Genomic DNA, 27,103 nt, shown 5'->3' with positions numbered 1-27,103 from the left:
CTGCTTTTGAATTTTCCACTTGAAACAAGTACTTGAAATTGCATCATACGGACAGCCCTGTTAAGGTGCCAGTAAAGTATGTAAATAAGCCTATTTGTCATGCTTCCATCTTTCTTACCTTCCAGATTCAAATGTGAACCATGTCGAGTCACGCCCGTATCTCCTTAGAGAACTCAGAGGCCACATGACAAGCTTCACCTTAGCGTTGTGGATATCCCAGAGATAGATGTTTTCATGCGTGATCTGCATTGTACATTCCCCATAGATATCTAAATTTGGTGTAGGCATAAGGTATACGTTGAATCGCTCTGAGGGGGGAAAAATCAAACAATGAAATCAGTGAAAATTATGACCAGCTTGAATTATTACTATAATTTATTGTTTGTCTAATAACAGAAGTATATGCATAACTAACTCTCTTAAATACATCAGAACTGGTTTATTCATACATGTAGAAACATAGCTGAGACCTTATCTTTAGTAACAGATTTTCAACAATGAAACAGTTAAACACTGTCTACTATCAGTGACTTTTATAAAATGTATGAATAATTCATTCTGACATCGTTAACTTCCGATTATTATAATTTCAACCAGCAAGTTATTTTTGCTTAAGACTATGGAGATCCCGCAGGGTTTCCAAAGCAAGAGATTTCTGTTTGCCATTGCCTGCCCCTGTGTATCAACCCTTGTCTTCCTTGGTGGTTTCCCATCCAAGGATCCAGGTAGCCAGATTGGCCTGATACCTGGAGCTCCGAATGTCCCCAACTATAAATGAACTAGTGTAGAAGTGATCTGAATTATTTCTAAGTGATCCTAGAGAAGTATGTCCGAGTCACAATTGCTTCAACTACAATTTCAGCTTGTCATTATTTGTATTCCACCCAAGATGGGCCCAATGTTCACATCAGCTCATCTACATCTTGCTTTTGTCTTTCATCTCTGACAAAGATGCCCCCCTCCCCCATCTGGCTGCTCTGGTATCCAGTTGAGACATTTTCATTGACCTGGGTCTACATCAGCTGGACACTTGTGACAGAAACCACGTATAACCTTGTAAACTTAAAAATTGGAAACCTCTAAGCTGAAGAGAGTCTGCAAACTTGTTCAGAAAACCAACCAGTTCTAAGGATCAGAAAGATGTTCACAACCCAGTGCAAGCATTTCAAAGGGGCTCTTGGCTCTATAAGTGCAACACTCTCCCTCCCCACTATTTTAGATAACCTTTACATTCTTTTTAAAACAAAATTTTGGTCACTTTTTGACAACGTGAGAAAGAAATATGTCAAAAACGAGCGAGACAGTTCATGCAAAATGTTACCAAGGGAACAGAGATTGAGAAAGGTTTACTTGAGGAATCTGTGCAGCCAAAGAACTTTTCCATATAAAGGAAGATTAAAGATCCCACATGGCTATAAGTAAACTTGTCATTCTCAATATTTTTTCTGTCTCAGTCCATTTAATTTTGTCCCACTGATGCCCCCTTAGCTGATTCACTCAATGTCACATTTATCCATCCTCTTCTTTGAAGCTATATTTTTCATTAATCACACTAATGGGTGTCAGTCTTACAATGAGTATTTTAAGGCTGAATTCCCAAGTGTTGCAGGCTCTCTCTCCACTGCAGGATATTCTGATTTCATTTTGTGCAGTTTGGGTTTTCATTGCTTTCAGCCCAAGTGCAGTGTGCCTTAAATCTGCTACTCCTTCCAGTTGCTTACCTTTAATAGACATGTCTTTTTCCATTTATCTGTGTGCATCAGCTTATGCTGGTTATGTTTACATCTCCATACAAAACAGAGTGTCACAGCCCATTCCTGAGAAATGGGCGGGAGGTGCACAGGAGGCGGCGTGACCCCGCCGGCAGCTTAAGTGCTCTCTTATTCCGTGATAAGAGGCACTGATGCTGGTGGCGGGGGCAGTTCTGTCGACACCTGGGAACCCCAGAGTTGCACGCTGCTCCTCTGATGCTGCAGTCTCTCTGAGACCTAAATCCCAGAAGAGAAATGCGGCGCTGATGTGTGTGGGGGTGTTCCTGGGGATGGAGCTGATGGTAGTCAGCTTCCAAAGCCCCTCCAGCCCAGGAAGGAGTAACACTGAAGGACAACACTGCTAAAAGAAACCTCAAATTATCCAGTTCACACCTAGGGTCCTGGATAAAAGGTTTTATCTATCTATCTCTTGTTATACTGAGCAGGTCACAGCTGAATAGTGAATGTTGAAGAGTGTCTATTTGAACATAGCCACCTTGACACACTCGCTCAGAATACGGCACCTTATTTAAACGATGCAATAGCTCCCCTGATGGAATGGCATTCAATCTAGCCAACATAAATAATTGTCTGTAGTGTGTAACTGTCAGGAAATCAAAGTAGGTTGGAAGAGATTGTGGCAGCATTAAACCTAGGTATAAAGGTGAACATACTCTACATGCTTTTATCATAGTGCTTCTAAAATCCAGTTTTTGCAAGCAGCTCAAGATTAAAGAAAGAACTGCCCATGATCTTTTAAGTCATAAAGAGGAATTCCTAAAAACTGGATACAACATTCAACCAATTTGCTCCACAAGCTCACAACTGGAAACTAAAAAGGATTCCAGATTATATCAGAGCACTTTCACAAATCATTCGGCTCTGAAAGCCAGATACAAAGCTAGCTCAGCATTAACCAGATGCTGCATCAGAAATCAGCTCTGATGTGCAAACAGAATGAAGGGGGGGGGGTAGACAGAAGATGTAGGAGACAGGAAACAAGATATGCCTAGAAAAGACATGGGGTTGGATCCAGTGATTCACTCACACAAGGATCACAGATCTTCCCTGATCATGGATCACTGGAACCAATCCACGGAGATGGTATCGAATGCAGAAGCTGTGTTGTTGGAACAAGGCCAAAATGTTTGTACGGAATTATGACAGAACCTATTTTGGGGTAGTAGGTAGAACCTTTTTTTTTTTTTTTTACTATTAGAAGACAGCAAAACCCTGCCTCCCCCAGATTTTGCCATTCATGGGGATTCTGGGAATGAATCCTCTGTGAATGTCAAGGATCTACTGCACCTGTAAATATATGATATAACCTTTGTGTCCCTTTTGCATCTCTGATACCCTCAGAACCATTATCTTGTCTCTGCTGTTGGCCTGTCAAAGATGCCAACAAAGTGGGGAAGAGAAAGGTGATAGCTATGCCATGGCCACCAGTGCTGGTTACTGAGGCAACTAGAGCATCTTATCTGTGGCAATGCTGACAAGCTTCAGCTGTATGCAGAAATTGTGGTGATCTACCAACTGTTGTAGCAGTTGCTACAACAACCAAACGCCTCTGGCTGGAGAGCAGCAGGATTGGTGAGTCACTGGAGGGTAGCTCAGTCAACTCATCATTGGAGAGGTACTTCCCAGCTCTAGGAGTCCCAAAAAAACATAAGAAAGGCCATGCTGGATCATACCAAGGTCCATCAAGTCCAGCAGTCTGTTCACATGGTGGCCAATCAGGTGCCTCTAGGAAGCCCACAACCAAGACAACTGCAGCAGCATTGTCTTGCCTGTGTTCCACAGCACCTAATATAACAGGCATGCTCCTCTGATCCTGGAGGGAATAGGTATGTATCATGACTAATATCCCTTTTGACTAGTAGCCATGAATAGCCCTCTCCTCCATGAACATGTCCACACCCATCTTAAAGCCTTTCAAGTTGGCAGCCATCACCACGTCCTGGGGCAGGGAGTTCCACAACTGAACTATGTGTTGTGTGAAGCAATACTTCCTTTTATCAGTTTTGAATCTCTCACCCTCCAGTTTCAGCAGTTGACCCTGCGTTCTAGTATTATGAGAGAGGGAGAAAAGGTTCTCTCTGCCCACTCTCTCCATACCATGCATAATTTTATAGACCTCTATCATGTCTCCCCTTAATCACCTTCTTTCCAAGCTAAACAGCCCTAAGCGCTTTAACCACTACTCATAGGGCAGTTGCTCTAGTCCTCTGATCATTTTGGTTGTTCTTTTCTGCACCTTCTCAAGCTCTGCAATATCCTTGTTTTAGGTGACCAGACCTGTACACAGTATTCCAAGTGTGGTCCCAAAGGTTAGGGATGTAGAGCCTGGGAGTGGCAAAGCTGGTCATCAGACAGTTAGACAGGCTACGGCCAAGGAGCCCTCATGATGAAAAAGGTTACTAGGATGCCATTAATACTCTTCCCTTCTCAAGTTGAGATGAAGAGGAAAGGGAAGTGTGCTCACTTTTCACAACCAACTTCTGCATGTTCGTTTAAAGGCAGCTTGAAAGTGAAACAATCTCAGGGAATTTACCTATTGTAGAGATATGTTATAAGGAGCCTCGTGGCGCAGAGTGGTAAGCTGCAGTACTGCAGTCAAAGCTCTGCTCACGACCTGAGTTCGATCCCGACGGGAGTCAGTTTCAGGTCGCCGGCTCAGGCTGACTCAGCCTTCCATCCTTCCGAGGTCGGCAAAATGAGTACCCAGCTTGCTGGGGGTAAAGGGAAGATGACTGGGGAAGGCACTGGCAAACCACCCTGTAAACATAGTCTACCTAGTAAACGTCGGGATGTGACGTCACTCCATGGGTCAGGAATGACCCGGTGCTTGCACAGGGGACCTTTACTTTTACCTTGTGTAAATACATTAATCAACAGTTTATAGTCACATTATCTGGCAGACTAAGGTAGAAATGTCAGATATGCTGTCTAGAGTTACAGCTTTAACTCTGCTCAGTTAAATACAGAATTCCAAACTGAAGGGCATCTATCAAAATTCAGTATCTGGGAGTATTCCTAACGATTCATCACAAGATATAACAGGAGGATCCATTTCACTCACTCTTCCCATTTTAAATAGCACAATGCTTCTTTGCTTTCTTATGGGTGTGCCTTACTCGGCAGTCCCTTGGCTCCCTGACTAATTGTGCTTGTTCCATTCCATTTATTTACTACAGGACAGTAAACATGTTAATTACATTTAATTCACTTCTAGCACCTGTCAGCTGTTAGTGGCAGCGGAGTCTAATGCTGCACTGAAGTATCAGTCCCGGGGTCTGTTCAAATAAATTCATACATTAATACTTATAACCTGCCTGCATATAGAGCAGGCCCTTAATTATGGCTATGATGGCAGCCTGGCGCACCATTACCTTTGTGATACATGTATAAACTGGACTCCATTAGTGCTTCGCTCCTAGCTATGCTACTGACAGTTGCTTTAGTCCACTATGGAAAGTGCTGTCACCAATGATCAGCAACAGCAGATTTCAGATCTAGTACTTATGTTCTAGCATGTTCAATCCAGATATTACTTTGAAAATTGAAATAGATTTCAAGATGCCAATAAAGGTATTGTATTGTGTTGTAACTTTGAAAATTGGGAACTTCTGTCACATCTACTGTATGCTCCTCCAGGAAGATTCCCCCCCACCCCTTGACATGACAATGATCGTGCAGTGCAGTGACTCAGAGTGCTCTTGCCCAGCTTCGGTTGGTGAGTCACTGTTCCTGATTCAGCCAGATCTAGCCACAGTGATCCACGCCTTAGTTACACCTAGACTGGACTACTGCAATGCGCTCTACTTGGAGTTACCCTTGAACAGCGTTCAGAAGCTGCAGCTAGTGAAGAATGCTGTGGCTAGACTGCTGGTCGGGACCAGCTAGTAGGAGCACATGACCCCTATACTACAACAATTACACTGGCTACCGATCCGCTCCTGAGCACAATTCAAGTTATTTTTGCCGTTTGAAATCCTACTTAGCTTGGGATCAGGATACCTGAAGGACCATCTTCTCCCATACATTCCTGCCCAGAAATTAAGATCACGGGGAGAGGCCCTGCTGATGGTCCCACCAATCAAAGAAGCTTGTCTGGTGGGCACAGAAGCGAGGGCCTTTTCAGTGGCAGCCCCACGATGATGGAACAACCTCTGCAGGGAGATGAGCCTGGCCCCCTCGCTGTCAATCTTCAGGAGGCAGCTGAAGACCGCTTTATTCAGGACTGCATTTGACTGATTTAGTTTTTTATGTCTTGGCAGTCCTAACTGGAGTTTTAAAATCTAAATTGTGACCTTTCATGTGCTTTTATAACGGTTGTTTTATTTATATCATTTTAATGTGTTTTTGTAATAAGTATATTGTATGTCTCCTTAAGTTTCACAAGGGAGAAAGACGGCAAATAAAATATTTTAAATAAATAAATAATAAACAATATATTAAAAACCTTTGTTGTCAACTCATCTCATGTAAATTAATCAAAGCCCCCAACATCCCCTTTTTTGTGCCAAGCTTTGGTCCATGAACACATTATAAAACACTTCAAATCCTACGCTGCATCACAACCTTGATCAAATATTCATGTGCAACAAAACCACATGCATGATTTAATGATTCTGTATATGTAAGTGCTACAAATCCCACGCCTAGATCATGTCCAAGAATAAACAAAACAAGCCAGGATACTACAATTTTATACCAATTTCCCCCCCCCCAATACTTTAAATGATATAAAACAACAAGAACAACACATACCATTTTGCTCTCTCTGAACTCCAGCAGCAAGCAAATCAGGTTCACCAAGGCTTATATCATTAAGCCTGGTTCCTAAACATTCTATACACAGATGTTTGCACCACTCCTCTGCTTCAAGCTCTGAAAGAAAAAAACAAACAAAATAGCCACAAATAAATAAAGCAGTGTATGGGGTATTTAATTCAAAAGAATGTGGAATATGGTAATAGTATGTGATTTGCAGAGTATTCATTCCACACCTTCCAGTTTTAAAGAAAGTAAACACACACATGGGGTGCAGGCACACACCCAACACAATGCCTCAACTTGATTTATGATTGACTTTTGTTAAAGAAATATCCATGAGTACTTTTTAAATTGAGTAACAGTGAGCAAAAAATAACTGCAAAGTATTTACTGCGCTGGAAATCTGATCGCTTGCCCATTAAGGCGTTATCAGTTTTTCTCCTCTGATGATGAATTCACACAATCAATTTTTGTTAGCCACATTATTTTGCAGTTGCTGTATGGATCATCCTTTGATATTATTAATTTTCCTGCCACTGCAATATCCAGTACAGTCACTCTCTAAGTGAAATAATCGGTAACAGAAGAGGGAGAGAATACGGAGGTTTTTTAAAAAACGTAAGTCCAAAAAAGCATTGTGTTTCATGCTCACTTTCAGATGACTATTTTTTTAACTATAATGGGCTCTTTGAAGAAGTCAGATATTGATGGATTCCATCAAAGGAACCACAGTTTTGCTAGAATAAGAATATTAGAGTCTATCACACATTACACCTTCATGGATTAGTTCTACATTGATTTATTTATCTTGCATTTTGTGAGGAAATTTATTTCTGTGAGGAAATAAATTTTCCATGAGGATTTATCCAACCTACAAAAAGAAAAAAGGATATCTTGGTTTTGAAAGTGGGGATTCAGCTTACAGACTTCTAAGATTTTGTGTGGCGAGAGAAAGAATTGGATGACAAAACAGTCACTGATTGGTAAGGAGAAATCTGCATTATGTCTTGAAGCAGGCTATGCCTCCTTACACAAACATATGAAGTTAATCTGGTTAGACCACTGGTCCATCTAGCTCAGAATGACTAGAAGTGGCTCTAGGGTTGCCGGCTCTGGTTGGGTAATACCTGGAAATTTTGGGGGTGGAGCCTGAGGAGGGTGGGGCTTGGAGAGGGGAGAGACTTCTATGCCATAGAGTCCAATCAACAAAGCGGCCATTCTCTCCAGGATAACCGATCTGTGACAACTGGAGATCAGTTGTAATAGTGGGAGATCTCCAGCCACCACCTGGAGGTTGGCAATCCTAAGTGGCTTCCACATTCTGTTCAAGCAGTCATGTCAAGAGATTGCATTTCAGACCTTAGGCGTATAAAGTATGTGACATACCACAGAACTACAGCCCCACCTCATGGAGATCTGTCTTACATTTAAAACATCATGGCAGTCAACTATGCAACTCTCTATAATACACCCTGGCTAAAGTTTTCAAATCTGTTTTCAACAGCTTTCATTGACCTTGGAACTTATGACTTTGCTCAAATAAATGTATCATCTATAGTGATAAACAATTTTCACATGGTAAAAGTGGTTATGGTTGGTTCTCATTTGTTTATGGCTGGTTCTCATTTCATTACATGCATGAAAAGTGCAGTCCTAAACAGAGCTACATCCTTCTAAGTCCATTTAAATCTGTGAGTTTAGAATGGTTAACTCCGCTTATGCCCTGACCTGGATGGGCCAGGCTAGCCTGATCTCATCAGATCTCAGAATCTAAGCGGGGTCAGCCCTGGTGGAAGACACCAAAGAATACCAGGGCCGCTATGCAGAGGGAGACAATGGAAAATCACCTCTGTTAGGTTCTTGCCTTGAAAACCACCAGAGGTTGCCATAAGTCGGCTGCAACTTGACGACACTTTACACACAGACAACTCTGTGTACAAAAGGGTGTAATTCTGAACTGTAAGTATATCTTCAGTGTGGGTCTGTGAAATAAAAATGTGACCTGTTGCCTATGCACTCATTTTCCAAGTGTGCACACACTTCATAAACATGATGAAGTGGGCTCTAGAGAGAGCGAGCATGGTGTAGTGGTTAAGAGCAGTGGTTTGGAGCGGTGGACTCTGATCTGGAGAACTGGGTTTGATTCCCCTCTCCTCATGAGCAGCAGAGGCTAATTTGGTGAACTGGATTTGTTTCCCCACTCCTACACATGAAGCCAGCTGGGTGACCTTGGGCTAGTCAGACTCTCTCAGCCCCACCTACCTCAAAGGGGAGGGGAAGGGAAGGTGATTGTAAGCCGGTTTGAGTCTTCCTTAAGTGGTACAGAAAGTCGGCATATAAAAACCAACTCTTCTTCTTCTATCTGTTAATCCTTGGGGGTACCATAATACTTTTTTTATGTTTTGATGTGGTGGACTAATATACCATCTCTGGAATTTGTTTCATATTTACTGTGCAGACTGACAACTACACAAATGGCATTATTGTCAAGAACCGCAAAACATAATGACATAACTAAAACAATAAACCTGGTTTAAAACATCCAGAGCTTGAAAACACAATGTGATACGACACAGAATTTTTATTTTTCATAGATTCAGTTCTGCCCTATTGCTTGTTAAATAACAAACCAATTAGAAGAAGAAGAGTTGTTTTTTACATGACAATTTTCTCTACCTTTTTAAGGAAAATCAAAGTGGCTTACAATCACCTTCCCTTTCCCTCCCCACAACAGACACCTGTGAGGTAGGCGGGGCTGAGAGTGCTCTAAGAGCTGTGACTAACCCAAGGTCACCCAGCTGGCTTCATGTGTAGGAGTGGGTAAACCTCTTTTACACATCTGCTGCTCATGTAGAAGAGTGGGGAATCAAACCCAGTTCTCCAGATCAGAGACCACCGCTCCAAACCACCGCTCTTAACCACTACACCATGCCGGCTCTGCTTTCAAAAAAAAAAAATTTTTTTTAAAATGGAACAACAAAAACAGTATATGGATCAACAAAGTTTCATCAATTTTAAATGAAAACACCTAATTCATGTAAAATTAACGATTTCTAACATTTCTGTACCTCCAGGTATTTTCACACCTTCTCTACTCCAATATTGTAAGGGACGACTACCCCAATGGAAAAATTATTAGATTTCTAAGTGGTTTTCTACTAGGGTTGCTAGCCAGCTTCTTTTCTTTCCAGCAGGAGAAAGAATGGGGGATAGAGTGAAATCACCACATCACTTCCAGCTGTACCTAGAAATTAGGTTGTTACACTCTAGGAATTTCCTGATCTCTATTGCAAAAATAATAGAGATTTTGGTAATTCCTAGAGCTTCATGACATTGTTCCCCTCCACACACTACTTTTTGCTCCCACTGAAGTGAAGTGTAGTGATGTGGGGTGAGCCTATTTTCTACCCTGGGTGCTTTTTTGTCGACAGAAAGAAAACCATAAGGTATTCGGTTGTACTTTGGGATACTGTTTCTTATTACTACCAAAGAGGACAAAGTTAAACAGCCACTTTGCTAGTCATGCTGCCAAAAAGAAAAAGAAAAAAACACACACAACACAACTGGAATAGGTAATTCATCCCAAGGGTATTATTATGGTTATCTGCTTCTTTTGGAAAAGGAAGGTAAAACCCCAACAGAAATGCCTTGGGCTAACCTTTGTGCTCGATTTGTGCTTAATTATTAGTAATCACTGTACCGTGAAGCAGTGAAGAACTGAGCCTAGGTTTGGCAGTTTAAAACACCATGAAATATCCACAGAATAATACATGTCAAGGCACATATTAGTAGCCACAAGAACCCTCAAATTCTACAGCTCCTTTATTCAGGCATTCTGTTTTGGTAACTTGGAGGTCTAAAAGGTGAGGTGAGATATAAAGGGACCAGCAGTCCCCATTTTGCACTGCTTTTCTTGCATCAGAATTGTCACTTGCAGACAAACCTGGCTGATTACACAAAGCCAAAGTGCCTTTCCCCCTAAATTTCTTTCCTTTCCTTTCCTTTCCTTTCCTTTCCTTTCCTTTCCTTTCCTTTCCTTTCCTTTCCTTTCCTTTCTCCCTCAGAGGCTCCTTGATCCACTTATCTTAAGCAGCATATATCTAATGTTTGAGGGATATAAGGACTGAAACAAATCTTGCCACTGACAATGTAGCCTTGGGATCCCTGTCACTTAGTAAAAAAGGCATTATGTCAGACACAGAGGCATTAGAAGAAGAAGAGTTGGTTTTTATATGCCCACTTAAGAGAGAATCAAACCGGGTTACAATCACCTGCCCTTCCCCTCCCCACAACAGACACCCTGTGAGGTAGGTGAGGCTGAGAGAAAATGACTTGCCCAAGGTCACCCAGCTGGCTTCATGTGTAGGAATGGGGAAACAAATCCAGTTCACCAGATTAGCCTCCGCCGCTCATGTGGAGGAGTGGGGAATCAAACCCGGTTCTCCAGATCAGACTCCACCGCTAAATGTTAAAAGGGGAGAGATATAATGTGATCGAAGTTCCTCATAAAAGAGGCATTCCAAGAGGGCATGAACTAATGAATCAATAGAGCCAGAAGAATAAGGACAGGTCCTGTCTGGGTATGGTATATTCAAATTCCTGCCCTGCATAACCATAGAGGGGTTAGCATTCAGTCTAGCTAAACAGAAGGCTCTAGAAAGACGAGGAGTTGTCAAATAATAATTATAAGCAGGCAAACCACGTGGTGGTGGTATTCCGAAGAACTGGGATGAACAAACGCGGCGAGCACGAAAAGTAATGCTGTCATAATCAAGCTCTTTAATGTGCTTTGTAATTTTGGTGAAAGCTTCAGTTTCCCCAAGATCTAATAACATATCCTGCAAGAAGCCCAACAATGACAATTTCTCATCTAAGATTCCCTGAATTTCCAGTTAGCTACTAAATAATATGCCATTGCTATTATTTAGATGTGTCACTGGCAACCAAGATCAAGTTAATTCATGCCATCATATTCCCTATTACTATGTATGGATGTGAAAGCTGGACAATGAAGAAAGTGGATAGGAAGAAAGTAGATTCCTTTGAAATGTGGTGTTGGAGGAGAGTGTTACAGATACCGTGGACTGCCAAAAAAATAATAATAATCAGTGGGTTATAGATCGAATCAAGCCTGAACTGACCCTAGAAGCTAAAATGACTAAACTGAGGCTATCGTACTTTGGTCACATTATGAGAAGACAAGAGGGATTGACTTAATAAAGGAAGCCACAGCCCTGAAGTTGTAAGATCTGAGCAAGGCTGTTAATGATAGGACATTTTGGAGGACATTGATTCATAGGGTCGCCATGAGTCGGAAGCGACTTGATGGCACTTAACACACAACACACATTACTTTATGTAGCTAGGTAAATTGTGGACATCTGGCATATTGCATGAGATATTAACTCCACATGGTACTGTAGCACTAGCCCTGTTTGTTATAGGTATAGATTGTTGTTATGTTAAATAAAACTGGAACATTCCATACCCATGTACCCAGGACCCCTGTCACAAAAGCTTCTATTTGCATTCGGCATATTAACTGATGCAAATGTACAATTCCTTGGGCTGATGAGAAATATTTTGATTTTCCAACGACCCCATTGCATCAACTGTCTACAATTTTTGCCCCATGTAGTAAGTATAATTTCTGCTGAAGGAAGCAAAATATTTCCATTTCATAAGTAAAATATGGTTTTATATATTGATAATCATCAGAATTTCTGCTGAAACGCTCTCACTATTTGAAACTGCAAAGCTCCTTAAGTCAAGAAAAAAAGTAATAAAGCTTCTTCAGCATAAACTAATGACAGTCCATGAATCACTGTGATGAGGAAGCAACTCATACAATCAGAGGTAAATGTACAGAGAGTAGAGTACACACAAGCAGACACTTCTGTGCTTATTTAAGAACTGTTTTTTAATTACCTGGACAATTTACAGCCAAGCTTAGAATGGACAAAGAAATTACAAAACACAGCCATTTCCCGTTTTTTTTTTTTTTCTCCTTTAGGCCTTGAAATAGAACAGCATTTTCTAGAAATCAGCATTTCTTCTGCTGAATCACAGTGAAGCAAAATTGTTTTGAAGTTGCCATAAAGCATACTGGTGGAAAGAACTGCTGGAAGCATGTCTGAATGTCCTACAGCTGGCCTCAGAAGGGTGGCCATGGTCTCACTAGACATTTGGATCATAGGAATGCCCAGACCCAGGGTTGCCACATGAACACATGAAGCTGCCTTATACTGAACCAGACCCTTGGTCCATCAAAATCAGTATTGCCTACTCAGACTGACAGCGGCTCTCCAGGGTGTCAGGCAGAGGTCTTCCACATCGCTTACTTGCCTAGTCCCTTTAGCGGGAGATGCCTGGGATTGAACCTGGGACCTTCTGCGTGCCAAGTAGAGGCTCTACCACTGAGCCACAGCCGCTCCCGTAACAGATGAGAGCAACCGCGTATCAGATGAGAGCAACCTGGTTGCGCCGGCTCTCTTCCTGCATAGCCTCAATCACAGAGTCAAGGAAGTTTGCTCCACCTATCGGTTAAGCATGGCATAGGTGGATTTCCAGCAAGTGCAGACGTCGCTGATCAAGTGGTGTTCTGCCATATCAATAAACCAATTTTTTTAAATAAAAAACAATTCTTTTTTTCTCTTTCAAAACAGTCAATGATTTTCTCCAGGCAGGCATCCAATGCAGCTCCAGTCACGGGCAGCAGACTTGCAGGCAGCAGCTGCATACCTCCAGAACAGCGTTTCTCAACCTTTTTACCCTCGCAGAACCCTTGAAATAGTCTCAGGGAACCCCTACATATGATTACATATGATTTACATATGGTTAGCCTATTCATCATCATTTCTTGCGGAACCCCTACAGATTTCTCACGGAACCCTAGGGCTCCAGGGAACCCTGGTTGAGAAACACTGCTCCAGAAGCTCAGAGCAGCAGCTGAAGCCAAGCTTAGCAGTGCATACCCTCAAACCTCTCTCTGAAATGGAGTGTAGTTGCAGCCAGAACCTGTTTTTTTTTTTTTTGCTCTTTGCCCATGAACAGAAGAATTTGAAAGAAAACCAGCCATAAAATAACCTCTGAGATTGGGTAAGAACACTGCTCCTTGTAACCTACAATCCTATTTGCCACTCCAGTTGTCACTGCCTCCTTCCCCCCTTCCTCCTGTTCCCTGGGAAACCTGCAATGGGGGAGGGGGAGGACCACCTTGTCAAAGAATTGCAGCCATTGGGCAAACAGAAGAGCTCCCCCTAAGGCTCTCTGCTCTCCTATTTGCCTTCCAAAGATGCCTCTTCCCCGCCTCCTGTTGCCCTGGAAATCGGCATTCCTGAATACAGCCATTTCTTTCAGCATTTTTTGGGATCGGGCTAGCCAACTAGCCAGTCAGATTCTCTGGTGTGTATTTCACTGAAAAAGTACCTGACAAAGACCGGTTTTTACTGAATTTACTGAATGCACTATCGTCACTTCTGGTTATACTGAAAGCGACATCAGCAGGTTGGGACACTGGCATCCACTCTGTATCCCTCCCCCAGTTTTCCCACCACCCAGTTGAGCAATGGTGGGAAGGGCCTGCTGTGGCCAGTGGGCATATGTTAAGCCTATCTTAAGCCCTTATTTCTACCTCCTTTCTTCCATGTACAGGGCTGTCTGACTGCCTATTACTGCAAGGGGGAACAAGTAATATTACCACTGGTTGGGTCTACTATTCTGCAATCCAATTTGCAAAAGCAAGGAAGTTATTTATAGAAAGAGAAATAAAAGTGAACTTAAGACTACTAACTACCCGTTTTCTGTCTAACAGTGACATCCTACACACAGTTGCCCCCTTCTAAGTCTACTGGCATATGTGCATTTTTAGGTGCTGTACAACTGCCACACAGATAATCCTGAAACCACTAACATCAAATGAGTAAAATATTAAAGGCCTTTATGTTGTGACCTATGGTTTTCATGATACATTGATATATGTGATTGATAGAAGTCGACTAAACTCTTTCCTATGAATGGATAAAAGATAATCCTTTAAAAAGCTGACTGTCATACTATTTCGCCCTTTCTTCAAAACATTTAGGCAAACACAACTTTTCTTCTCCACCCTCTTGCGCTCCCTTAACTAGGCGCGGGGAGGGGAGAGGGGGAAAGAGCAGTCGCTGCGACATCACTCCCTGGCACCGGCCCGCGGTGGCTGGCAGCCATGGGAGGTGAGCCGCACCCCGCCTGCAAGGGCGAGAGCAGCATGGCCCCTCCCCCATGAGCCTGCCTTCCTCCTGGAGCCTACCCGAAGGACAGCAATGCGCGACTCGGCGAATCAAGTCGCATCCTTTTATGTAAGTGACAACCCTATGATCAAGTTAGGTTGAGAGAGAGAGAGAGAGAGAGAGAGAGAGAGAGAGAGAGAGAGAGAGAGAGAGAGAGAGAGAGAGAGAGAGAGAGAGAAGCTAGGCCAAGGTGACCCTAATGGCTCATGAGGGATATGAACCTGGGTCTCTCCATTAAAACTTCAGCACTCTAGACAATTTAACATATTGGCAATCATAAATATAACAAAGATTTCTTAGACCTAAATGTCATGACAATCTTTAAAATATGTTAGTTACATGTGTACATTTACAAAAAGGCAAAATCTCATTTAGTTTTGATGAAACTGTATTTCATAGAACTGCACTGAGGCTTCTTTTCTTCCCATTTCCGGGGACGAAAAATATAACAGTTTTCACACTGCTGAAATAAATCACCCTGATAAAGATGAAGAGGTTTTAAGAGACAAGGGCATGGAGGTAGTGCTGTTCTTTCAGAATATAAGCTATACTTCACACTACACAAAAATTAGTACATATGTCAGTGAGATATACTTCGATATATTATAACGTTAATTTACAGAAGGTGCTGATTTTCTTAGGTTGGTTATAGAGAACATCATCAGAGTTAGGTTCTAAGCAGAAATAAGAAGTTCATTTTTTGTCACTTTTTTCTCTGCTGGATTGAAATTACTGCTGGTGAAAGCGAGAGCATTATCACTGTTAGGGCTGGTAAAACAAGGTGTCAAACAAGTGCTAATGCTTTCACACTTCATCTCCCTGGCTGTTGTATCAGCTGAGGTATATTACACACTGAGGCTCAAAGGTCATTCTACAAGATTGAACCAACAGAGCTGGCGTACGGATGGGGTGCTTTGCCTGCTGGAACAAAGCTGAGAGATGTCCCTTACCAGTTTGGCTCAACACAGCAGTTTAGTGATAATAGTGCCTAGGGTTTACTGAACCGAAAATAAACCCGAAAAAAGCAATTTCGGCATTTTCAAGGTTTATTTTCAGCCAACAGCAAAACCAGGAAACCAGCCTAAGCCGGATAGTTGACAGCCGAAAAAGCTGAATAGGTATTCCACTTTTTCAGCTTTGGCTTTGCCAAGGCTTTTCCCTATGGAAAGTTTTTTAGGAGCTCTAGGAGGTGTTTTTCAAGGTAGAGTCACCAAATATGCAGTGTAGCTGCAAGGGACTTTCTTTGCATGAACATCGAAGTTTGGCTAAGTTTTGGTCAGGGGGCTCAATTTTAGGGGCCCCAAAGTGGTCGCCCCATCCTCAATTGGAAATTAACATAGGCATTATTGATTTATTTACTTATTTCATATCTCACCCTTCTACCCAATAGTGACCCCAAAGTGGTTTACATCATTCTCTTCTCCATTGTATCCTCACCAACAACCCTGTGAGGTAGGTTAACCTGAGAGTATGGGATTGGCCCAAAGTCACCCAGCAAACTTCCACTGCTGGGCAGGATATAATATTTGCAAATAAATTAATTTAGAACCCTAATATTTGTTTGCAATAAGTGAATACAGTATTAAGACCCAAATCTAGACCCAAATCTAGACCCAAATCATGTAGAACATGTACATTTCCCTAACTTTAAATGACACAGACCAATGAATAGAATGTTTGCTTGTCTGATTCTACTCAAGTCTTTAGCATAAACATCCCATGAGAGGGTTTTTGTGTGTGCATGTGTACGCATTGATATTAGATTTGATTCATATTCTGCCTTGTATTTTCTTTGAGTAACAGATCAAAACATGATTAATTTTCTCATAAATAATTGTAGTTGCAATGGAAAGATTTACATTGATTCTTCAGACATCAAATTGTACTTTGTGCATCTTACTTTCCAATACTACAAAATATCAATGATGGGGAATAACTAACTATGTCCTGTGTAACGCCACCCAGTTTGGCTTCTATTGACTCATTATATGTATTATGTATTCTATTGACTCATCCACCCCTTTGTATTAACATCGAGCCTGACAGACAGTTCTCGGGAACACAATTCCACTTGTTCCTTGGGGTTAGTACTGCAGTGGGGTTAAGCTGAAACAATTTCTCTAGGGCAGGTATATGGCACAAATGTCCCAAGAAAGGATTTCATACAAACATGATTTCAATAACTAAACAACAGTGAAGCCCACCTATAGAAGATGAATTGATAAAACAAGTACACATACCTTTTGCCTGTTAATTCCAGAAGCACAGAAAATCAGTCCATTGTCTGATAAATTCATCTTCTCATATTATCCCCTCCCCCCCAAAAGCAGAAGGAATGATTCGTTGCTTAGAAGTACAGTTTAACCTGGGAGGACTGGGTAGGTTTTTCTTGTCATACTTAGATTCTCAGTCCACCTCATTGTCCTCTGTGAAAAATCACAATCCCTACAAAGCCGGAGGAGAAGGAAAAGGATTGGGACAGTAATGGTACTGAAGGATGAGATAGCAGACATAAATATTCTGGTTAATTGTTGCTGATGCCGCTCATTCCTAATTTAGGCAAAATAGCATGGGGGCAATGTCAATACTCAGTGATGCTTTAAATTTTCAAAAGCACCCTTCTCCCCAAGTATTAAATATAAAGGCAGCTTTTGGAGGGTATGATGGGTAGCCATGTTAGTCTGTCAATAGCAGTAGAAAAGAGCAAGAGTCCAGTAGCACCTGAAAGACTAACAAAAGTTTGTGCAGGGCGGTGGCTCATGAAAGCTCACACCCTGCCAGAAATTTTGTTAGTCTTTAAGGTGCTACTGGACTCTTGTTCTTTTCTACTGCTTTGGAGGGTACGGATGTTTTAAAATGCCTATTTGATGCCATTGACTGCCTCACTTTACAGCTACTCTAGCACCAGTAAAAAACAACATTCTTTTCTTGCTGGCTGTAGAATTCCAGTGAGACAGTGTGATAATATTCCAAAACCAACTGATCTGAATATATAGTGACATCACTGTGTGCCGGGGATGGAGGGGATGGGTAGGACATGTTCTTTCTCCCTGCCCTCTTTTGCTCTCTCCATTAAAGCCCATAAATAGGAAAACAGCTCACTTAATCTTCTCCTCTGTCTCCTTGTCAACCACAACCTAGTTCTGTCTCTGTTATAAAAAAAGATGCTACACAACCATCACCCTTATTTAAAATTGAGAACAAAGGATACCTCAAGACCTACTGCCTAATTTATATGAAAAATATGTAACCCCTGTGATGAATATGCCTGGTGAAATTAAACAGATATTCACATTCACCAGTACGATTGTTACATAAAACTGTGTCCGAGAAAAATAAGTAGATGTTCCTAAAGTTCAAGAGACTCGCAGTATGTTATCTAGAGAAGAAAAAAAAGTCCATATATGACAACAATTATGAGAGAAGGCCATCACATGCAAAATAAACACATCACTTAATTTATTTTTAAAAACCCCACTTTTAAGAATCACATAAACTAAAAGGTTTATTTTCAGCTAGGCAGAGGGGGAAAAACTCATTGGGATTCCAATTTAGAGCAAAACAAAAAATACGAACGAGAAAAGGGTTAAGCATCCTGCCACTTGTCTGGTCTCAAATGCTCTCTTCCCAAAATACTTTTCTCGTGTTACTGGAATTACCACCACACACGCATGTGCATAGTTTGATCCTGAGTGTACTTATGTGGCAGACCTAAATTGAGATTCAGACAATTTCCATCTAGTCTGTGGTTACATTTGCAGTTTTCAGATTTGGTGCAATCTCTGTAGCTAGATTGTGTAAGGAGTTCAAGATCTGATTGATCTAATGCCACTGTAAATTTGCTTGAAGTTTGCTTGAAGTGTTATGACCATGAACTCCATCATGTCAGACAATCCACAGATCCACAGCAGTTAAAGAACCCATGGACTCAACCATCAGTTCAGAATGCCAGTTCTGGAAAACTGAATGGTATCCTGCAATGGGTAAAAATGGTAATCTAAATCTAAATGCAATGCGATACGATGCAAAATGATACGATAAAGTTTACTCTTTGCGGACAGCCATTACAATCTGTCATATAAAACCAAATATAGATGATAACAAATGAAGTAAGTGTAAGGCTGTGTTGCTGGTGACCAAGATCAAGAGAATTCATATAACAGCATTCCCCATTACTATGAATGGGTATGGAAGTTGGACAATTAAGAAAGCTGAAAGGAAGAAAATTGATACATTAGAAGAAGAGTTTTGCAGATACTGTGGACTGCTAAAAAAACAAATTAGTGGGTTCTAGATCAAATCAAGCCTGAACTCTCTCTAGAAGCTAAAGTGACTAAATTGAGGCTATTGTACTTTGGCCACATTATGAGAATACAAGACTTGCTGGAAAAGACAATAACACTAGGAAAAGTTGAAGGCAGCACAAAAAGAAGACCCAACAGGAGACGGATTGACTCTTTACAGGAAGCCATTGCCCTGAATTTGCAAGATCTGAGCAAGGTTGTTAACAATAGGACCTTTTGGAGACACTGATTCATAGGGTCACCATAAGTTGGAAGTGAACTGATGGCACTTAACCCACACACAATGCTCAAAGCTGTACATGTGCTCACATTTATGGAAACAAATAATTTACACATCTATTTCAGTCCAAAACTTTTTAACGGTGGGATAAGCATTGAAAATTGAACAGCCCTGCTTTTCCTTGTGGAATTTTAGCAGATGTGGTCAAGATAATTGGGCTTCTTTTGTCTAGGACACTTGTTTGTGCTGGTCTGTGATGCCCCAGAAGTTTTCGTGTTTTTTCTTTCTTTCATGGATCATATTACAGAAAATAAAACATTCCCTGTTTTATCATTCACTGTTTCAAATAAAGAATTTTCAGATAAAAGTCCACTAGGCCCTGCCTGCCCTAACAGATGATTCAACCGCCTACAGAAAGTGAGATCAGTCTGTACCAGAGTTGCCACCTGGCCTGCAATTTACCGCAATTTTGGATGAAAGGCTGGTCACCAGAATTAAAATTTAATTAATACTGGGAAGCTGGTATTCAATCTTCTCAATAGTTCAGGAGACCATTAGGTGCATCAGCACTATCTTCCCTAGTGCTATATAAAGTCATGCCTTTGCGCGAGACAGAGAACAGCTCTGTTGACTGGAGGCCAGCATATATAAAAGTGCAGGAAGAAGTTCCCTGTCTCACAGGCTGGGTTTTTTCCCCTTCAAAACTCAACAGATCATCATGTTTACGTTACATTCAGCTCTCCTCTTTGTTCATATGACAAAGTTAGAGCTGATGATGAGAACAATGGGCAGCCTGCCTATGGGCAGGCTGATTTGAATCAGACCCATCCACAGGCAATTTAAAGGGAGCCAGCGTGGTGTAGTGCTTAAGAGCGGTGGTTTGGAGTGGTGGAATTTAATCTGGAGAACCAGGTTGGTTTCCCCCACTCCTACACATGAAACCAGATGGGTGACCTTGGGCTAGTCACAGCTCTCTTAGAGCTCTCTCAGCCCCACCTACCTCACAGGGCGTCTGCTGTGGGGAGGGGAAGGGAAGGAGATTGTAAGCCAGTTTGATTCTTCTTAAGTGGTAGAGAAAGTCAGCATATAAAAACCAACTCTTCTTCAAGTTTGGGTCCCTTTCAATAGCCTATGTGTGAGCCAACTCAGGTCTCGCACACGGCATGCAGACTGTTTCCTTTTGAGAAGCCTACACACATGCCTGATCTGGTTTCCACACAGGTTATATAACGGGATGAAAATGTTCCACCATTTTGAGTAGTCTTCACGCGAGCCAATTTGGACCCAGATGTGGAAGCTGGTTCAAAGCAAGTCATGCCCAGGCCTTTTAAAGGAAACATGTACATGGTGGCCAGGCCATGCCCCGCAGTGAGCAGCTCTCCTCTGGCTGACCCACAAATTTTGGTGACCCCTTGCCAGAATTTTGCCCTGGGGAAGGTGGCAATTCTAACCCGGATGCAGGCAGACCGATGAGCCTGGCGAGTCTTTTCCAAACGTCAAAACCAAACCACAGAGATCTACCTGACTCAATCACTCAGTCTGCTACCCGAATTTTCTTTTTTAATGTCTTTATCTGTAGTTCGAATGACAAATTGTGAAGCTTAGGAAAAATGAGCTGTACAGAATTACAAGAAGTGCTTCTAGGTAGCAGAGTTAATCAAATGTGGCTTGGACCATTGTTGATAATAATTTTTTTAAAGTGCCTCTCTTTTCTCTCTTCAGCAAATAAAATCCCAGTCTCCCTGAGCACAAACCGACAGTTCCTTGCTTGATACATATGGAGTTTTGAGTAGGCACTGTGGTCTCTTGAGATTGCTGGCCAGACAGCTGTGGTTATCTGACTGGATTAAGGCATGTCTGATGAGAATGAATACATCCTCATTGAGGTAAAAAAGGGGGGAGGGACAAGTGAATGTACTCTTATCCAGTGGAACATGTCAAAATGTATTTAATCTATTTTGCCAGGACTGACTGGATTAGGATTTAAAGTACAACAGCAGGATGTGAACAGAGAAAAGGAGGCTATGACAAACAAACACACGTTTGTAATTCATTATAGAAGAAAATGGAAAAGACCCTTGTGTGTATATTGCAAATAGTGTTACTAGCAAAAACAAAAAGGACTGAAATATGAAGATACGAAGACTCTTTAGGATGAAACAGGCAGGCATTTTGAATTTTTAAACTCACAGAGAAGAGCATGTTAGAGAAAAATTATCCTTGTGTCTATATGCCTTGGATGGTCTGGCACCATAGCAGAAAATATATACATACATTTTTGTTTCTAATGTTGCAAAAGCAAATCATTCTAGCACATCACGGAGGGATTTTAAATTTTAAAAAGGGCATGTTGTGTATTGAGGCTTCCCCGATGATTAGACCTGGCTACCTGTTTCAATGCCAAGTCTTAGTCCTAGGATATAGGACCCCATTCCTGAAGGGGGGGGTGAAGCTCCTTTGGAGCCGGTGTGACCCTGCACCGGCCTAGGTGCCATCTTATGGCGGCACCTAAGGCGGTCCAGGGGCAAACATGCTGGTGCCCATGTACTGCTGGCCCCCGCCACTGGCACATCCACGCCGGCTTGACTTTCCCAGAAGGGAAAGCCCGTCCAGGCATGGGGGAGGGCGTTCCTGGGGGTTGAGCTGCCCTTAGGCAGCTTCCACAGCCATTTCACCCTGGGTACGCCCCCTTGAGCACCAGCGGAGCTGCGCCACCTTTTTTTTCATGGCACAGCACCGTTGGAGGCAATGGGGGATTTCCCCCATTGCCTCTATTTTTTTAAGGCTTTTTTTTGCCTCCATGGTGGACGGGAAGTCTTGGAGGAGGCAGCACGGCTGTGCTGCTCCCAGCCGCCGCAGATCTGCCCTCCCTTCAGGATTGGGCTGACCGAAGCAATAACAATGAAAGGGTTTATTTAAGAATATGCAAAATGCCTTTCCTCACCATTTAAGTTTAACTGGCTCCTAAATATTTGAGATTAGATGGAAGAATCTCTAGTTTGGGTTGCATAACATCATTCCACAGAGATCTGTGCCTCCACTAATCCCATTTATAAACTAGGCATGAAATCCTTTGCACTGAACAAAGTGGAACTTCCATATAAACCTGTATTAGGTTGCACCGTAAACTTGATTTATATTCAAAAGACTATAGCTGTATTCTTGTAAGTGAACACCACTGAAGCAATAAGGCTTCCTTCTAAATAAACATGAATATGATTTGGCCATGAAGGTACAATCAACCAAAAAACAATTGTCCTAAGCAAGCCCCATAGTAGGATTGCCAACCTCCAGGTGGGGCCTGGAGATCACCCAGAATTACAACCAATCTCCACACTACAGAGACCAGTTCCCCCGGAGAAAATGCCTACTTTGAAGGGTGGACTCTATGGCATTATACCTCTACTGGGGACCTTCTCCTCCCCAAACGCTGCCCTCTCCAGGATCCTCCCCCCAAATCTCCAGAAATTTCCCAGCCTGGAGGTGGCAACCGTACCCTACAAATAAATAGAAACTGCAAAAAAGGCAGATCACGACGGGTAGCTGTGTCACAGTGCATTCTTGAGCCTCTGGCGGCCGGGGACAGCATGGAGGAGGTGCCGCTGCGCCACCTCTAAACCAATTTCCCGGCTGCCAAAAACCTTTAAAAAGCCTTTTTGTGTGTTTTTAAAGTTTAAATGGGGCTTTTTGCCCAATAGAGAACAGCAAGGCTGGGCCTGCTAAAAAGCAGGTGCAGCAACACTATTCTTGGCACTGGTGTAATGGGGCGAAAGGGGACAGGAGGCTGCCAACAGGCAGCCCCGGCCCCCGGAACGCCCTGGGAACTCCCCCAGGGAAGCCTCCTGGAATGCGGGCCTTTACGCCAGTGGGATGCTGGCGGAAGGCCCCTTCAGCATCCCAGTGTGGCGCTGCCATGCAGTGTCCAGAGACTGGCATCCGGCTCTCCCTGCTGGCGTTGGGGCCACTTACGGTGGTGTAAGTAGCCCGGACGCCAGCACAGAGGCTCCCAATGCCGGTGCAGCCCCTTCCTGGCCTCCTGAGGACTTTCGCCCTCAGAAGTTAAGAATGCGCTGTTACGGTAGTTTGTCAATAGCAGTAGAAAAAAGCAGTCCAGTAGCACCTTAAAGACTAACAAAATTTCTGGTAGGGTACAGGCTTTCGTGAGCCACAGCTCACTTCTTCTGATATAGCTAGAATGACCATATCATTCTAGCTGTATCGGAAGAAGTGAGCTGTGGCTCACGAAAGCTTATACCTTACCAGAAATTTTGTTAGTCTTTAAGGTGCTGCTGGACTCCTGCTCTTTTCCACTACAAAAAAGGCAGATGATGGTTGTTGTTCACTTCCACAGGAATGTGCAATATTTTTTTTAAAAAAAAGAAAACTAAAAAAAATAGTATTTCCGTTCAACATGGTTCTACTTTTTGTTTTGTTTTGCAGTTGCAACATTATCTAGGCTAATCAGCAAGTTATAACATATTTGGAGCCAAGCTGTTTTTCCTTTGATTTTATTGCAAAAGGCCCCAGCTCTGCAAGCTTTTTCATTTTTAAAATGTGACAGATGCCACTGGCATTTGACGTCATTCAGATTATTATATCCTTCATAGATAAGAAGCTTTGTTGTCTGGCTTAACCCGAGTGAGCAAATTTTTTAAAAAGTTTTCTTCATTGTGAACAATGAAAAATTACCACCACTGTTCTAAAATTATAATCAACAATTTCATTAATGGTCTAATCATTGGTGTGACACAATCCTAAATGGGCACAAGCATGGATACTTAATATTTATTTATAACCAGCAATATGTAAGAAAATAAGGAATTTTGAATCACACAGAATGCAAAAACACATACAAAGAGACACAATTGATCTTGCAGGGTAATTTTAAACTTCATTAGCTAAACATTACATGTGGTTTTCTTTTACCCACAATTGATATGAAATAGAAAATCTTCTGTTTATTGCTAGATTTTTGTTAACTAAGGGAACAACCAATCCTAATCTATTTAAAACATTTTTATGCCACCTTTCCACCCAATCAGGGTCTACAAGGTGGCAAACGTAAGAACATAAAACATTTCAACAATTAAATTAATTAAACAATTAATTAAACAGTTAAAATATAAAATTAAATTAAGCACACAGACAAACAGCACTAGAAGGAGGACCAATACCATTATTGGGGGTATACCATACAAAGCAAAAAAAGTATTCACCTGCTGGCCAAATACACCAATAAAGGGATATAGACAAATATCCCTAGAGAGGGAGTACCAAAGTTTTGGTGCCATGACCAAGAAGGCCCTTTCTCGAATCACCACCCATCTAGCCCAGATGGCAAGGGCAACCAAAGCAGGACCTCCAAGGATGACTGGAGGGAGCTGGAAGGTTCATATGGGATAAGGTGGTCCTTAAGGTATGTTGGTCCCAGGCCAAAAAGGCCTTTAAAGGTCAATACCAGCACCTTGAATTGAGTCTGGAAGCAAACTAGAAGCCAGTGTAGGTGGAACAAGACAAGTGATATGGTCCTTATAACCCACCCCAGTCAATCCTCTGGCTGAAGCATTATGTACCAACTGTAGCTTCTGGACAGTCTTCAAACGCAGTCCTGCGTAGAGTGCATTGCTGTAACCTAATCTAGATGTTACCAGGGCATGCACCACAGTGGCAACATCTTTTCTGCCCAGGAAGAGCCGCAGCTGGTGAAGCTGGTGAAAGGCATCCCTGGCCAATGTTGCCACCACTGTATTCAACAGGAGGTCCGGGTCCAGGAGCACCCCCAAGCCATAAACCTGCTCCTTTAAGGGGAGTGCAACCCTATGTAGAACAGGCAATAACCCATTTCCCAGGCCAGGCTTCTGTTTGGTCAGGATTAAGTTTCAGGTTGTTAGCCCTCATCCATTCCAAAACTGCCTCTAGGACCTGGTTGCAGTTTCCATACCCTCCCTGGGATCTGCTGGTGTTTAAGATAGAGCTGAGTGTCATCTGCTTATTGGTAACAGCTCAGCCCAAATCTCCAGATGACCTCCCCCAGTAGCTTTACATAGAGGTTGAAAAGCATGGGGGACAAGATGGAAACTTGATGAGCCCCATAACTCAAAGGCCAAGGGGCAGAGAAACAGTGGCCTGGTTGGCCACTGTGTGAACAGACTGCTGGACTTGATGGACCTTGCTCTGATCCAGGCTTTACGCCAGTGGGATGCTGGAGGAAGGCCCCTTCAGCATCCCAGTGTGGCGCTGCCAAGCCTTTCTTATGTTAGTCCCCCAGCACCACACCCTGAAACCTACTTTCAAAGTACGACCAGAGCCGTCGCAGAACAGTGCCTCCCAGTCTCAAAAGGCGATCCAGAAGGATACCAGTGATCCATGGTATCAAAAGATGCCGAGAGGTCCAGGAGAATTAACAGGGCCGCGCCCCACTGTCCATCTCCCAGCACATGTCATCCACCAAGGTGACTGAGGCCGTTTCATTCCTATAACCAGGCCTGAAACCATATTGGAATGGATTTAAACAATCCAATCTGAAGAGGTCTGTAGATATATGCTTATTTTTCTTTGCTTATGGAATAGATCAGAATATACATGTTTAAAAGTTCAGTAATATATAATTTCCGTTACCATGTCATGTTTTGTTTCTGGAACAGCAAGCACTGAGTATTATATCCACACACCCCCCAGCATAAAATTATTTATTTACTTTAAAATTAGGATCTTGATTGATTACTTACAGTGTAAAAAAAAAACACCAAACAAAAACAATCAGCTCCCAATACTTACAATGTAGTTATATGCCAATAACTACATGATGAACTCTGATGAAACAGCAAATTTGTCTCTTAGTACATTGTGCTACACAATCACTTACATGATTTCTTCAGGGACAGGGGATGATTAAATGTGGCAACAAAGAGAGGAAACATAAATTTATCAATTTCCATCTATTTTAATGGGCTTCTTCGGACAGGTACCAGTTTGGTGTAGTAGTTAGAGTAGGGTTGCCTACTCCAGGTTTGAAAATTCTGGTGATTTTGGATTGGAGCTTGGGAAAGGTGGATTTTGGGGAGGGGAGGGAGCTCAATAGGGATGTGATGTCATACGGTCTACTCTCCAAAGCTGACATTTTCTCCAGGGGGAGATCAGATATAATATCAGAGGTATGCCAGGCACTACTTGGAGGTTGGCACCCTTACGTTAGAGTGTTAGGCTATGACTGGACAGTTCCACATTCAAATCCCTACCTGCTCACTATGTAACCTTAGGGAAGTCGCTCTTTCTCAGCCTAAATGCCCTCACAGGACTACGTTTGAGGATAAAATGCAGGCGAGGAGAATTATGTACACTGCTCTGAACTCATTGGTAGAACGGCAGGAGTAAAATGTAGACAGATTAGCAGATGGTAGGCAACTAGCTAACAAGATGGATACAAATGTGGAAGAAGTAAATAGTAATACTGAAGAGAAGATCCAAAGAGAGTTTCAGCTAAATACTTCGGAAGAGATTCAAAAGCTGTGAAGGGAATGATGCTAAGTAACTTCTGTCCCTCCTGCTGTTGCCATGTTCTCGGCTTGTCTTTGAAGGTGATCCCACAGAGCCTAAATAAATGTTACAAATGGCACAAGTTCTCCACAGGGACTTGCAACTGTACTGTAGCTGCTAGTTCCTGGTGGCAAATTGTGAGTAAACAAGCAGAAGGCCCCAATTTGGAGCAAGAGCAGTGTTTTCTCCTGTGTACTGTTTTGGTCACTGAAACAGCCCAGGAGCTGCAGCAGAGAGTGCTAT

At 42.3% G+C, this 27,103-nt stretch overlaps 1 protein-coding gene across 1 annotated transcript in view; it reads right to left on the bottom strand.

Annotated features, from left to right (window-relative positions):
- Positions 1-27,103, bottom strand: part of DOK6 (docking protein 6) — a 259,727-nt gene that overhangs the window by 94,101 nt on the left and 138,523 nt on the right. Inside the window, exons 4-5 of the mRNA XM_056854359.1 lie at positions 6,525-6,644; positions 119-308 (exon numbers count right to left, since the gene is read on the bottom strand). Coding sequence (XP_056710337.1) covers positions 119-308; positions 6,525-6,644 — 310 coding nt within the window. The remainder of the gene's footprint in view (positions 1-118; positions 309-6,524; positions 6,645-27,103) is intronic.

The sequence above is a fragment of the Euleptes europaea genome, chromosome 8 (genome assembly GCF_029931775.1).
Source record: "Euleptes europaea isolate rEulEur1 chromosome 8, rEulEur1.hap1, whole genome shotgun sequence".
Classification (NCBI taxonomy): domain Eukaryota; kingdom Metazoa; phylum Chordata; class Lepidosauria; order Squamata; family Sphaerodactylidae; genus Euleptes; species Euleptes europaea.
Note: the sequence above shows the minus strand (reverse complement) of the source record. Positions and strands in the feature narration are given on the sequence as shown.